A 15,525-nucleotide genomic window follows, 5' to 3' on the forward strand; every position below is an offset into this window, starting at 1 on the left:
CAGAGACATCACCTCAGCAGCCCCTGTGGCACACAGTTGCTGGCACCTGACAGGGGTCATCTTCTTTGCCACAGGAATGCCCCTTGGCAACAATGTACCAAGAAACCACATAGGCCCATGTCTCCCTCATCTCACCAAGCAAGCTCTCGTCTGTCTTCCCCACACATCTCCCCATTGCTTCTGCCTCCTTATATCATGATAAATGTATGCCATAAACGTTGGAAGGTGACTACCATAGTTTTGCTTTCTAAAGCACCTTAAACATCTGTAGGCGCTCGGAGAGGAACTCAGCAGCAGTATCTATAATGGCAGCAGTGTTAAAAGCAGCTCAGGGAACAGCAGAGCCCATCTGACAGCCCGGTGCCCAGACCAGCACACAGAGAAGAGCTTGCCAGGTGACAACTACATAAGAAATAGAAGATATTGAGATAGAGACTCTGTAGGACAGCCCACTAACCAAAAAGCAACACCAATGCAAGTTGAAGGTCCTGCAAGCTAGTAGTATCATCATTTCTGAAAACGCAATGCCTATAAAAGTAGCAGAAATAAATTTAATCATATTTGCTCCATCTACAGGCCTATCAAAGTAATGTCATAGAAGACCACAGCAGTCAAAGACTTGCACCTCTCACCTTACAAAATACCAAACAAGATAGCACAGACCCAAAATGGGGAAACCAGCAACAGACTGACTCTGGCGCTGATCCAGCCTCTCTTCCTGGCAGCACCAGACTTATTAAAGTGATCTGTGCAGACTGTCATTTCTAAAGCTACACAGCTGTGGAAAACATCATCTCTCCACCCAACTGACCTCCAAGTCCAGGTCTCAGGCGGTTGTCATATCCATCCAACAGCCTGTCCAGGATGCGGGTGAAAATGGTGATGTTATCTTTGCTGTCATCAACGACGTCTGAGACATGCTTCTGAGAAAGCCTGGCATGCAAGGGGGACAAAAGAGAAAAACACACCATCAGAAGAGAAACCTACTCTTTACACACTGTGACCAGTTACTGGAAATGAAGGGGTGGTTGGTTCATGCTCCAGCCTGTGCTGCAGTGGGCTCTGAACTGCAAGACCAGGTACGCCCATTAAGGTCATGTGCTTGCAGGATTCCCCACAGGGCATCTCAAATCAACTCCCCTCTGGCCTCTGTCACTGCAACCCTCACCACAGAAGCTGAGGCATCCCTGCTGCCCCATCCCCACCTTTCCATGCTGAGGGTCAGTGGCACCATGGGTAGTGGTTTAGGAGCCCTGTTTTTGGGGGAAGCCTTCCGCTGCCCCAGCATCCTTTGCCTGTCCCTAAGAAAGGGCAGTTTACAAACAGAGGCAGCGGGTACCTTAGTTACTCAAGTGCCAGTATCTTCTTGTAGGCAGCATGGAAGAAATTATGCCAGTTATTCGCCATATAGAGCCATTCCCAAATTCTCTGCTGGGAAGAGGGAAGGGAGGTAGAAAAGCAGGAATTCAGCAAAGCAGGCTTGAAGCCTGAGTCCATCACTAAAACTCTTTGTGAACCATTTGTTGAACTTTCCCTGTTTATAAAACCAAATGAGTTTTCACATTCCTATCTCTGCTCAACACAAGAAGCCTGGAGGCCCCCAAATAAGATTATTTCCTCAGGGCAATTTCTGCCCCAGGTGGCAGTAAATTTCTCAAACAAAGTTCATCTCACTGAACAAAATCTTCAATGTACTTTTGCAAGCCCAAGGGGCTCAAATAACACCTTTGAATTTTGTGTCTCCCTTTCAATCAACAGAAAAAGAGCCGGTGCATCCTTCTGAAATTGGCTGTCTCTAAAAGAGACTTCAGACAACACCAAGTACCAGCGCTATAGCTCCACGCACAGCTTTCCCCAGCAGAAATTGCTGTTAGGACCAAAACAAACGAAAAGGCAGAAGATTAAGTAACAGCAAACCTAAAGAAAAATCTATAGAGATGCATAGGTTGTAAGGAAGATGGAAGGGGAAATAAGAGAGACACCAATGAGGCCAAAAAAATATTAAGCAGCACAGACAGGCAGCAGGATGGCTGAGGAAGCCCAGCCAAGCAGTGGGAGAAAAGGCTGCTGGAGCAGAGGGATCCTCAGCAGCTGCACCAGGAGCCCCTCAGAAGTGGGAGGGCCCTTACTGGCAGATCAGCTCCGTGCCACTAATCAGAGAGGTAAGTGGCTGGGGAGCATTGCCCAGATGAAGGCCACGAATGCAGCAAACTAAGGGACATTGGTGATGCAACATGTGGGTGCAATTACCAGGGAGGGGACCCGTGTCCTTCTGAAGCAGGGTCCCACTCCCCACAGCTGGGGGAAAAGAAGTCCCTAAATTTTGCTTTCAAACACTTCTGCCTCTTTCCTTCTCCTCCCTAGCAACATTTTCTTTTGCTCCAGTTGATGTGTGCAGCCCCTGTTTTAAGCGTGCATCAGGAAGTAATTGGGGGGAAAAAGACCTGAGAGAGGAATATAATTTAAAGAGTTCAAAGCTTAATCCTGCTGTATCCCATCTGGTTAGACTAGTTACCCCTGACAGGGTCCATTTGTAAATACCCTGTGAAGGGTCAGTAGGGTGACAAGTAGCAGAACTGGCTTGGAGTTTTCTATCAAAATCCTCTCCCAACAGAAAACCCAGCTTCTGTAAGATAAAAGAAGAGCAGAAAGTATTTTCTAGCAAAAGAAGAAAAACTGAGAGCAGGGTACGGGTATTTTTAGAGTCAGGCTGAATCAATACTATTTAGCATGCAGCAGCTAATTGAAATATTCCATTTTTGGCAATTTTGACATTAATTTGTGTTGGCATCAATGACCAAACACTCCGGGAAATTGCATTCAAGTGCTTGAGGTTTGTTTCTCCAGGGATCGGATGCCACCTCTCACAGAGCTGCTCGGCCTCCGGTTTTTATCAAACCAATATTTGCTATCATGGGAGAAGTGGCCAAGCCAGGAAGTTCAGCCTACAAGAGCCCAACAAGAGTAATAAAGTGCTTAAATTGGAGTTCCCATAGGGCATGGGGGTGAGGCATGGTCAGGAAAACACTTGTCCCAGCCCTAATTCAACTTGTCAGATCCAAAACATCAAAACACCATTGATATTATAAACTGCATCACAGCCTTCAAGACTTTCCATTCGAATCAAAACACTGGTTTTGGCTTTTCATCTGGACTTGAAATATTTGAAATAGCTGAACTCCCTACCGGGAAGCAGAATTTTGAGGAATTTAACAAATGTCTACTGTAATTAGTAAGATTTCAATTGTACCAGCTTTCAATAGATGTCATGGTTAAAAGCAATCTGTACCAGTGTCTGCTGATGGGTATATAACCATCTATAACTTATGAATAGCTAGCATGCTCATGAAAGCTCATTCATTAATGTTTTATAAGCTATCTTTAAAAATTACCCGTAATATAAAGAGTGAGAGGACAGATTTTTGTGAAGGAACTCCTGGCGGAGGCTCAGCAGTGATAGAAAAAATGAGTTTACAAATTTCAAAGCCATTTTACTTAGCCTGACATTTGAGGTTTCGACTTCAATATGAGCAGCGTGGGATTCACTCAGGAGGTGCTGGGAAAAAACAGTGCATGCAGGGCGAGGGAAAGGTGCAGGCAGGGGAGAGCCAGCAGCACCTCTGCCTGGTGCCTGATTTGGGCTAATTCCCCAACCCAGCCCAGGTCTGGGCAGGCATACCTAGCCTTAACATAAAGCTAAAGCTGCCCTTTAGCAAGGCATAAGGGAACTGCAAAGAGGTATGAGGATCGTGGTTTTAAAATAACTAGAAGCCCTCAGGCAGGGAAGACAACTTTACAGCAAATTTAATTAGGATGGGCTTGAGAAAAAGTCATTACCTTGCCACCCGTTCCCCGTGCACATGCTCTCTGGAGAGCTGGCTGCCACATCAGCACGCTAACCTCCAAACAAGGGTCCCCCACATGCAATTTAGGAAACAAATCCTCCTGTGGACTAGAGCAATACCCACGTGGCAGGTGGCAAAGGAGCAGCAGCGGTGGCAGCAGCGTCAGTGAATATATGATGGAGAGCAAGAGGGCAGTGGTGGGGAAGGAAGAGGCAGGGCTGCAGGCACGGGGGCTGCTGACACCACCCCCACCCCCCCACCAGCTGGCATGGGGACGGGGACCCAGCCCCAGCAGGCTGGAGGGGAAGGTGAGAGGCCAGTGCCTGGGGTGCCTGTGCCCATGCAGGGAGGCAGGGGCAGTCAGCTGTACATCCATAGGAGGGTCAGCATCTACATGTCAGGGCATGCTCGGGGTGCATTTGCTTATGCAAAGTTAGATCCAAGCAGGTGAAGTGATGTGGGCAGGACAGGGTAGGAGTGTGCAGCAGGGCAACTCGCTGCACGCAGAGGCGTGCATGAGTGAAGCAGGAGTGACAGCACTGACATCTTTTCATGCATGAAAATCATTGATAGCTGCAGGACTCGCAACTCAACAGATAGCATTTCAGTGTCCGTACCTGGCACTCTAAAGGTTTTCCTAAATTTTTTATAGAAGTCATGTATTATTTGCATTTCTCTCCCTCTGCACAGAGCTCCTCCCTCCTTGCAGCTGGCAGGCAGCGCTGGGGGTGTCTCTGCTCCCTTCTTCGAAGGGCTCTCGGAGCTCACCGAGCTTCAGCACAGGCTCCAGCCAGATGCAGAGGAGGGCTGCAGAGCCTGTCATGGACTAACACGCTTTTGCCTTCTCCCGACAGCTCCCAGAAGCTGGGAAGGCGAGGCTGGTGGCAGTGCTCTCTGTGCTGGGGCAGCCCGAGCCTACATGCCCAGGGACACCAGCCCAGGCAGAGGGCGAGCAGCATGCCCAGCCAGAGCCCCCATGCTGCAGCAGATAGGTGTGCTGCTCGCGGGTCGTTACACCATAAACAGCTACACAGCCGAAGCAGTTTCATTTTCTCTTCTTTAAAAGAGTATTAAAAAATTAAAGCAGGGGGAGTCTCTCTTCCAGGTTAAAACTCATCCAAGCCAAGTCCTTGCCCAGAGTGAATTGTGCAGAGGCCAAATCTGAAAATTGGTTTCGTTGCAAAAAACGCTGACAACTGTCCTTAGTGAGAGCACCTCAGATAATGCTAATGTAATCAGTCAGTTCAGCCTGAATAGTCCTTAGGTGAAAGGCACGGGGACAGTGACAAGGGGAGGGTCAAACACAGCAGAGATGCTTTTTAGTGCTTTGCCCTGAATTACTTCACACAGGTACTGGCCCCGGGATACTTAAGCACAGCAAGAGGACTGCAGCCTTAGCCAACAGCCTCAGCGCTCACCACCTTACCCAGCATCAGCAGGGACAGCCAAAACCAGGACTAGGACTCCAAGGCTAACAAGAGAGAGCGACCCTGTTCCCGGGATCCTCAGCGCCATGGCGTCAGCACGTGGCGACCAGCAAGCAAGCCTCCAAAACCTGCCAGGGTGGGCACAGAGGGAAAGGAAAGAAGAGAAAAGAGATTTTACTTACTAGGAGAGAAGCAATCCACTTAGTTCAGTTTTTCCTAGCAGTTCATCCATGTTAGCCAGCAGTCAGTATTTCTGGGGTTCTGTATTTGAAGCCCCAGAGGACCCCCCGCAGGGACCCAGAGGACCCAGATCCTGTGCAGCACTGCTGGCCCAGGGGATGTGGCAGCATAGGATCAGAGCCAAGCATGTACATACACATACAAACTCTCACCCCATCTTCACAGTCTGTCTGGCAGCTCCCCAAGTGCTTCAGCATCTTGCAGCAACTGGTTCTTTCAGCTATCGCTCCCTCCTCTTCCTCACTCTGTACTCTCAGTCATTGCCTTCCCCTTGCAGCAGCTCCCAGTTCCCCTACTACCTGTGCTACGCTGGGGACCCACACAGCAGAACCAGTTGCAAAGTCTCAAGACCCATTTTTTCCAAACGTCTTTTTCTGGACAGTTAGGTCCTCATTTAATTCTGGTAATGACACTGCCAGAAATTACTAAATTTGAGCACTGAGGCCCAAGGTAATGGGAGTGTTTGTCTGTACCTCACTTAGCGTGCTTAGATTTTTCATTAATGCTCAGTTTTATTTTTATTGTGATGTTATTGCACATTTAACTGTTCTCCCCTTTTATGTATCTCATTATGCTGATGCACCTTGGACGGCCTGTATAAATACAGCTTGTTGTGACGTCTCCACAGCCTGATGCCTCATGTGTGGCGCACACAGGATTCAGCCCAGCAGAAGCTCAGCACACACAGCAGCTAGGCAGAACCGGCCAGTGTGATATGGCTATCCAGAGTCATAAAGGTAGGCTCGCTTCAATCGCAGTCTGCAGAAACCAGGGCAAGATGTTGTTGCCAGCCAAACCTGACCTCTGGATTTCCCCACCTAATGGGCACTAACATCGCAGAGCCTTGGGCACCTCCTTTCAGCACTGAAGGAGATGCTGGCTTGAAAGCCAAACCACACCACCTGAATGGAATTTCTCAGCTCGTGGGGGGTGCCCCAGGATGAAGGGGGCAGGTGAGCTATGCAAGTGCTACCAGTGAGTTTCTGCACGCCACACAGGAGACTGGAACCCCCAGCAGAAATTCCATGCAGAGAGAGCAGGCAGCTCAGTCAAGCAGGATGGAAACACCTAGAGATCACGTATATCATGTATGTGCAGCGATGTGTATCTGGCTCCCTCTGCCACAGACGACTGGAAGAGGAGAAGGGGCACAAGGCCAGGCTGGGTTGTGCGATACCCCAGAATTCTGCATTTATCTGCCCTGCTCACCCTGCAATATTTTGACCCTACACAGTCTTCCAGGGTGCTGTGCCTGATCCTTGCCTTTTAGCTTAGTAGAGCTCTAGGAGGACACGAGCTGTCATGCAGGCAGAAGGTAAGAGCCAGACACTACAAGTCCTTATCCACCCACGTCAGCTTTTGTTCTGGCAGGATATTCACTAATAGCAGACACAGGGAAAAAAATAGCACAGGGTCCTAGCATTGCCTTTCATAAAGCATACTTAAGACACGTGTTACCTTTATCTTCCTCCTCATCACTCAAAATCTTTGCAGATTATCAGTGCATAGATTAATTTTGTGCATGTAAGCATTTGCCAGTGTACTTGGGCCTTATTTAATTAGGATGCTACCTAGGGAAGTGCAGCCTTCACACCAGAGGAGCACAGGCTTACCGGAGGCTGCAGGAGCCTTCTGGCATGTGCACATCTACACCTCTGGTGAGGCAAACTCTGGTTTGGGATGGCTCCTCTGGCTCCTGCCACCCTCCAGCTGAGAAGGGACACAGTCTTGGAAGTTCAAGTAGTTGCTGATGAAGCACAAATTAAGAGGCTGAACATCTGTTCTGTGGGAAATTCCAACAGTTAGGGGACTCTCATTCCAAATTGCAACAAGGACAGCTGAAACATCGATGTTTCTTACAAGGCAAATTCAAAACTCCTTCAATTAGCAGCTCCTCGACATATTTCCTTTTAACTTTTCCCTTTCATTTCACTTAAACTTGCATATTATACAATAGGATTTTACTGATGTTTTTATTCTAAGGCAATTTCAAACACCAGCCAAAAGCAAAAAACAACATTGCCTCTTCCCCTTCCCACACCACCACCAAAAAACTTCATTGAAAGCAATACTTTCCCATTCAACTGCTGATATCAATAAATGGTTTGTTTTGGCAGAATTTGAACTGCCATCAGTTTTTGACCAGGGATATCCACACAAACGAGGACCCTTTGGTTTTGCAGCAGGTGCCTCCTTGCTCTGCAGGAACTGTTCTGACTCTAGAACATTTTCGACCATTTTTATTAGATTTGGTGAGACCGTGGGTGGGGGAGATGAGGCACCAAAGGTGGGACAGAGCAGCTGAAGAAAAAAGAAACAGAAAATGGGGCAGCAAGGTAATTCAGAAAGATGTAAGATGAGGAACAGTGACAAAATCCAGAAGCACTTACACCTTCCATGTAGGCAGGCATGAGACATGTGTCTCTCTCTGTGCCAAGAAGCTCTAAACTGCATTTCCACCAAACCTTGTTCATATACTTTTCCTTCAATATTACACAGAGAAGAAGGACTAATCTTCTACTTTGGATAGTTCTGTTGAGGAAGGTGCTAGCCAAGGATAACAGGGCTGCTTGAATAAAGTTAAATACATGCACAAGTCTCATTTTAAGCATCAGAACCAGTTCTATATACCTGCACTGGGAGAAAAATCACTGTTGTCCAAGTGATTACCTTGCCAGCCATGGCTCAGTTTGCTGGCACAGAGAACGCCTTCCAAATAGGGTGTGAGAGTAGATGGACTGCTGGTTTGCTGTGGCTGCGTTTATGAACTCGGAAAGGACAACACAGCATTGAAAATAGCTTGGCACTGTTTTCTACCACTTTCCTTTGGTGCTTGAATTGTATTTTTCCTGGGGAGCTGGATAGAAGAGGCTGCATGGTATTTTCCTTGTTCTTTTTCTCTGTTAAAATTGAGAGATGGATTGAGAAGCAGACCTGGTCCTGAGGATTGTGGCTGACCTTCCCGATTAACACAGGGGCTTTGACTGTTGGTTAAAGTAGTAGCCTTGGTGACATTGAGCCAGGGCTGGTCAGGCATTGCTGGGGGAGCAGCAGAAGGAACAGCCTTCCAGTGCCGGTGCTCATCACCCTCTTGCCAGCCAGGAAACACATTTCTGGAGGATGCAAGGAGGCTTTTGCAGAAGACATTTCACCATTCATACCTTAAGGAATCTTCCAAAGCTTTTCATAGCCAAAGCCTAGTCTGGTCCCCACAGCACAACAGCTCTCAGCATCCTCTCCCCTTTCCCAAGGCTCTTACTAGTCCAGGCCCAGCACAGGGACACACAGAACCTCACCCAGTGCAAGTGCTTCATAAGCCAAATAGCTACTGGCCACACAGCCTCTCTAATAACAAGATTTCTGGCCTCGCAGGTTTGTAAAACCAGTCCTGGTTTCAAGACTCCAGTAACTGAGCTCCTCAGATTTTAGCATGAAAGTCACTCTTGCAGGGGACTGCCTGCCCCACCGCAGCTACTGCTTGTGGCAGGGCAGGCAGGCAGGGGGGCCTTGGTGTGCAGCACCATCTCGAGCGAAGGAATGCAAACACCCACGAGTATGCCTCAGGAAAAGAAATCCTGAGGCTCCTCCATCCCAAACTGGTGCTGTCCTTGCAGAAGGTACTTGAATAAAGTGCTATTCATTTGTCACTTCCCACTCAGGAAGGCTCTGAAACAGTCAATGTCTTGATCTGAATACCTACAGGAATCCCTGATCCTCTGGGAAGGGGAGGGAGGATGCAGGCAACTTGCAGTTAACTGCATGTAACCGAGTGAGGGTTTAGGAATGTTAATTGGATGGTAGTTGTCTCAAAGAAGGAAAAACCCCAAAACCTCTTACTAGGTCTTGCTGAAAGGAAACTGCATAGTATCTGTGAAGAAAAAAAGCAGAATGCAAAGATTTCTAAGCTCAGAAAACTTATTTAGATTGACCCCTCTTTCACATAAGTTAAAGAAAATCACACTATAGCATCTGGTTCTTGTCTATGGCTATGCAAGATGGAGCCTATAGGGACTGTACATGTTCAAAGCAGCTCTGCACTTTCTTCCTCCATCTGTCCATTGCTCATTTCCTAATGGCACAGTTAGCAAACGCATTCGCTGCTAATTCTGCAGTTGCTGGTAACCTCCACAGCTGAATCAAATGCAGATTTTCTAAGGAGTCCTGCTAACACTTTGCAGCTGGAATCCAGCATTACTTGAAGTTTACAGTTCTGTGCACTCTGGAGTTTGGCAGGTGTCTTTATAACCACATACCTAAAGGCATCATAAGCATACCCACTCTTCTCCAACACATGCAGTCTGTCCAATCTCCACAGCATCATGGCATAACAACACTCCTGAGAAATACAACCTTCCTATTGGATGTGCAGTTTTGGAATGAAGAACTGGAAAAGCTTCCTTCTCCCGAAGACAGCTCCAGCCCCTATTCCTGCTGAGGTGGGTTTGGGAACCAAGAAAGTGCTGATACCTTCCAGATCAGCAAGGTACCCTAGTACTATGTTAACATTGAATATATCTCCTGAGTTGGCGTACTGAGCCTGATCTTTTCAGAAATCCAAATTCTAGAAACTATTAAATATTCTGAAATGCCTTCCTAGGAAGGAGTGATTAGCACAGGCTTACTGCTGACAAGGGAAAGACAGATAGAGCTCCAGCAGTAGAGACTGAAAGGTAAAGCCTGCAAAAAAATCTGGGAGAACAGCCCAGAGAGGGTGATACTGCAACCATCAGAAAGGGAATGAAGACAGAAAAGGCCCATAAACCCACCTGGGTGCATTTGTGAGAGTCACATCTGTATCTCTCCCAAATTACTGCCTCCCTGGAACATGCACAGCCAAGGGAACAATCTGATTCACTTAGCAATAATCTCATCATGCAGGCAGCATTCATGAAGCAGCCCAAAGGACATATTTGCCCCATCACTGCACTCAGAGATGTGTACCTGCAGTGTCATTAGGTCAGCACACCCACGCGCCATGCACCTATACCAGTGGCATCAGCTGAAGGAGTGCTGAGCACTTACAGCTCCCACTCAGCCTGCAACCCCCAGGACCTGCAGCTGCTCCACATCTTTGCCAAGTCAGGTATCTCAGGGAGGGGTATGCAATGAGGAGCTGATGCTGGGAAGCCAGCTGGAAAACAGACTGGGAAGTAGAGGCAGCCTCAGTCCAAAAGCCCAGATATAAGCACTTCCACTCAGGGAGAAAAGGGTGATCTAGACCCAAGCACATTCACCCACCTGCACACACAGTAGCACAACCAAGCACAGCACTATAGGTGACCTCACAACACCTGCATATTTACTCCCAAAGCCAGGTGCACTTGCACAGCACAAGCAGCTCCTTATTGCCCTTCCTCATTGCACTGGAGCCTCTGCAAAACCGGTCCTAGATATCAGGAGTCCTCTGACACCTCTCAAGGATTCCAAAATCATCCAGACTTCATGGGCTGTGCTCTGTCCAACCTTCCCCAGTCCTCTGTGAGCACACTAGCCTTGTGGCGATCACTGCTATGCCTCTTCTAGTGCTTCTTTGGGTAAAGCTCCAAGCTCTCTCTGCAGAGATGGACGGCCAGCAAGCACTCAGTGCAGCAGCAGCAGCAAGAAATGCAGGCGATGCGCATGCTGCCCTGTGTCCCTGTTGGGGAGGTTTTGCTCCAGCTCTCAATCACTTCAGCTAGGAAGGAGGGACCCCTGGAATAAAACCATTCTTTAATTTGAGGGCAGGGGCAGCAATAAGCAGACAAGATTCATCTGGAAGCCTGGAAACGATAGAATAAGACACCGTGGTGTTTCACAAGACCTTGTCCTACTGGTTGTTTGTGTCCCTTTGTTCTGAAATGAGCTAACTGGGATGCACGTATACACTGCACAACGCAGGCAGAGACACCCAAGCCAGCACATACTGGAAGCAGTCCAGCACTGCCAGCATCACACCCTACCTGCACCAGCTAGCGCAGAGGAAGGCTCGGTTTGTTAGCCTGGACTGAGGTGAGTGCTCTGCTTCAATCACCTGAGAGAGCCCAGATTTCTCCAACTTGCCTCTCAGTTTAGCGCTGTACTGTGCTGTACAGATGCTGCTGAAGGCCAGAAGCTACTACAGCATTCTATAGGAGTCAGCAAACAAGAAACAGGTAGCAGTACCTCCACCTACCTGAATGAAACTTGCTGTTTACCAGCTACTTAGGGAAACAACGCTGTCTCACAGCAAGAGGCACATGGCAGAGGAACCACACAGTCCTCAACTCATGAGCATGAACATGTTTGAGCTTACTTGCCCAAAAGGCCCACACTGGCTCATTCCCACAAACACATGCACTGCAGAAGCCAAAACCAACCTTCCCATGAATCTGCCACACACATAAGGTGCAAGGCACACGTGATGGTTACAGAATGTGTTATCTGCAGCTCTGCAAGAGATGGCAGCAGAATAGGACACTCGGAACCAGAAGCACAGGGCAAAGAAATTAAAAGTTCAGATCGACATGAAAATCTTGGGAGCAAGCCTTAAAGTGGATCTCTTCTGTAGAAAGGTGGTAATAGAGAAACAAGCTCTATGCCCAACTGCCAACCCAGCTTTAATTTTTCAAAACGAGAAACTGCTTGACAGTTTTTCCTCATCAAAACAAAATTAATCCCAGTATTGCATCTTTCTACTCAAAAACACATCCAGAGGGACTGTAGAGTGATTCACACCCTCAACCGCTATGGGAAACCGCTTGCACTCAAAGTGTAACAAGCCAACACTGATTCACCCACATAATTACAGGCAGACACTGATTCACAGCTACTGCAACTGCAGACAGACTGACTCACAATCAAAGCAACTGCAGACAGACTCAGGCTCACAAGCACAACTGGAAATACAACCGTGCGGACAATATCCAGAGTCTGAAATCATATGTATGCACAAATCCTTGGAAAACTAGATAGCGCCCTAACCAATGCAAACATGGCTAGCCAAGCCCTGCGCTTTTTGTTGGCACTTTTGACCTTCACCTCACAGCCATCTTTCCTCCACCAGTGGAACAATATCCATACCTCAGTAACTGTTCCTTCCCTGACAGCCCTCACACTTGCCAAGCACGGCTGTCAAAGCCTAAACCCAGAAGCAGAGCTGTATGATGCATATTCAGGCACATGATGCATACAGGCACAGTAAGTGTATATGGTGCAAGACATCAACATACATCCGCCCTGATACCATGTATCTGTGCACTGACTGTGCTGACTTAGTATTTCCAGAACGTAAGTAAATACAAGCCAAGTATAATACATTTAGCCCACGGGCAAAGGAGATGGCAAAAGACTCACCACTGGGCAAAAGCTTGAAAGGCAGGATTATTTACTACACTCTCTGGCTGGGTATGTAATTATGTCAGTGTTCAGCCTGGGTATTGTGCTACTTTTTGTTAAGAGTTGGCAGGAATACTCCGACTGAGATGAGGGGCTGGGCAGTTTCTCTAGTGTTGAGAGGAACAGGCTGAAGAGGACAAGGTCTACTTAGAGAAAAAGCAACTGAGGTGAAAGGATGGATTAAGCACAAGAAAGATGAGAAGGAGAAGCTGAAAGTGAAGTGGGACAGGCGGCAGTCTACAGACAAAGAAGGAAGGGGAAAGGAGAGAGAACAGAAGGAGGAAAGGTGCATGATGCAGGCTTATGATAAGCTCCAGAAGCGAGGAAAAGCAGCAGCCTCCCAGTGCTGAGCATGTCTCGCAGCGGTGCAGACAATGCATCTGTGCTCTGAGCTCTGGTGCACACTGCAAACCAGGAGGAGATTCCAGGGGAAAGGACACACCCTCCAGCCAAGCATGTACCAAGGGGCCCAGGTGCAGCCGCAACCCCTCCAGCTGCTCAGAGCCCGTGGAAAAGAGCTGGAGCCTCGGGCTCGCGCACCGCTGCCTCTGTGCATGTGTGCGCGCGCATGCTGCAGGGCACCCAGCCACCACAGGCACAGGCTGAGGGGCAGGCTGGCAAACTCCACTAAAACAGCATTGCCTCAAAACAGCCTGAAATCCTTTATCCTCCAGGGTAAAGCGAAAGTTGAAAGACAGACTACAGAAACGGGAGAACTTGCCTGAACCACACGTAGCATCTTCTAGTTGTAGGCTGGACCTGCCTCACCACCTGTTATTTTTCTTCTTCACACTCCCCACACAGAAACTAAGAGGTGAGGCAGCAAACCTGCTCTGCTACTGCCGTCAGAACAACTCAGGTGAGCAGCCACTCAGAGCTGCTCTTACCAGCTAGCCCACAACAGTGGGAGTCTCACCAAAGGGTCCCGGTTCTCCATTTCTGTCTGGGGACGCTGCTGCGTTTGCAGCCAGTCAGCAGCAGATTCAGAGGAGAGACCACAGATGCAATTGGCCGGGGAAATGAACTATTTGTTCAATTAGACTTCTCTTGTCCAGACGAGAATCGTTCTGGCAGCAGGCAGAGTGAGGAACAATGGGTAAGTGTTGCAGTGGGGACTGTCTAACGCTTAATGGCATTACGCTACTCCTTTTTAATGATCCATATCTCAGTCCTAGTAACTCAGGGGGGAGGAGGAAAGATCTGGAGCTCTTTTCCCTTTCTTCCCGTATCAGCCTCGGAGACTGCAGTCCCCCAAACTCCTTTCCCTCCCCCCTTTCCTCCCCACCCCGCCACAGCATCAGGGCCCATTAGGCCTGGCTGCAGGATTCAGGGGGAAATTTGACTTTGCTTTACTACACCGCTCTCCCTGCGCAGCCCTTCCCCTGCATTCACCGTCCGGCTCTAGGAACGGGGCTCGGTATTGTCCTCGGCCAGACATTTTCCATCGCAGCCTCTCACACCTCTCCCCACTCTCCAGCCGACAGTGCCGGCGGGCAGGCTGGAGCTCCGGGGGTGCCCGGCGGGGGGCGGGGGGCACCCGGCACGGCTCAGGCAGCCGCTCGGCTCCGGAGCGACACGCTTCGGAGTTGCTGCGGGAGCGGAGCTGCTCCTACCCCCCGGCCGCCCTCCCGAGCCCCCAGCCCGGGGGATGCGAGCAGGGCAGAGCCCCCCTTCCCCCGCGGGGCCGCTGCTCCCCCTATTGTTCGCCGGCCCGTAGACAATAGCCGGGGGGCGGCGCAGCACCCGGAAGCCCCATCCCCGGCCGGGGTCCGCACTGCCCCCCGCGCCCCCCAGCCCCCGCCGGGGCGGTTGTCTGCCACCCGGCGCAGCCTCCGGGGAGGCGCGGAGCGGAGCCCCCGGGGGAGCAGGGACGCGAACGGCCGCCGCGCCCCGCACGCACTCACCGCGCCGCTGCCCCAGCGGGGGGCGGCCGGAGCCGCTCCGCTCCGCAGCGCTGCCCCGAGCCCCCCAGCCGGGGCTGCCAGCCGCCGCCTGCGCGCTCCTCCGGCCGCGGCGAGGGAGGGAGAGAGGGAGGGAAGGAAGCAGCATCCCCCCGCCTTCCTCCTCCTCCTCCTCCCTGCGCCCCGGAGGAGGGTTTACCCACCCGCTTTGTGCGGAGCTGCCCTCCCCGCAGCGCGCACGGCGGCGGCGGGTCGCTGCCGTCCTCCCTGCCCCGGGTCGGGACCAACCCCCCAGGCGATGCCCCGGGGCCCTCCGCCAAAGCCCGGCCTCCCAGCGCCGCGGCAGCCCCCGCCATCCTTTCCACGCAGGAGTACGAGCAGAGCAAGGCTGGCTGCTCCCAACGCCTACCTGTTGAAGGGGGGGAGCTCCCCAAGGCGCGGGTGCTCTGCAAGGAGGTGGCCAGCACCCCAAGGGATGCGCTGCGCCCCAGCTCCTGCCAACCTGCCTCCTCGCTGCAAGGCCTGGCCGAATCCCGGGTCTGCCGGCAGGGCAGGGAAGTTTAGCCCGCAACTTGGAATTGCCGAGGTTTAATACCGCAAAAAGATGGCACGCAGAGGAAAACAAATGCGGAGAAGGGAGGAGGAGGAGGAGGAGGAAGAGAGGTTAAAAAGCAGCAAGGAGTAGGCAGTGAAAACGCGGACAGATTCAGCGTGGCAGTGCGGGGATCCCAGAGCAAGGGCGATGCGAGATGTGCTGGA

The 15,525-nt window shown here is 50.3% G+C and overlaps 1 protein-coding gene across 5 annotated transcripts in view; it reads right to left on the reverse strand.

Annotated features, from left to right (window-relative positions):
• The window catches only part of LOC308053788 (gamma-aminobutyric acid receptor subunit alpha-3-like), a 71,243-nt gene extending 56,030 nt beyond the window's left edge, over window positions 1–15,213 (reverse strand). Inside the window, exons 1-3 of one of the 5 annotated variants that reach the window (XM_080365497.1) lie at window positions 15,176–15,213; window positions 5,272–5,400; window positions 812–933 (exon numbers count right to left, since the gene is read on the reverse strand). In XM_080365497.1, coding sequence (XP_080221623.1) covers window positions 812–933; window positions 5,272–5,360 — 211 coding nt within the window. In that variant the 5' untranslated portion in view covers window positions 5,361–5,400; window positions 15,176–15,213. Of the gene's footprint in view, window positions 1–811; window positions 934–5,271; window positions 5,401–14,765 lie in introns of all 5 variants that reach the window. The other 4 variants (XM_080365495.1, XM_080365499.1, XM_080365498.1 and 1 more) reach the window with 4 other exon arrangements.
• Between the last annotated feature and the right edge of the window lie 312 nt (window positions 15,214–15,525).

Source organism: Falco punctatus (assembly GCF_963210335.1).
Source record: "Falco punctatus genome assembly, chromosome: 15".
NCBI lineage: Eukaryota > Metazoa > Chordata > Aves > Falconiformes > Falconidae > Falco > Falco punctatus.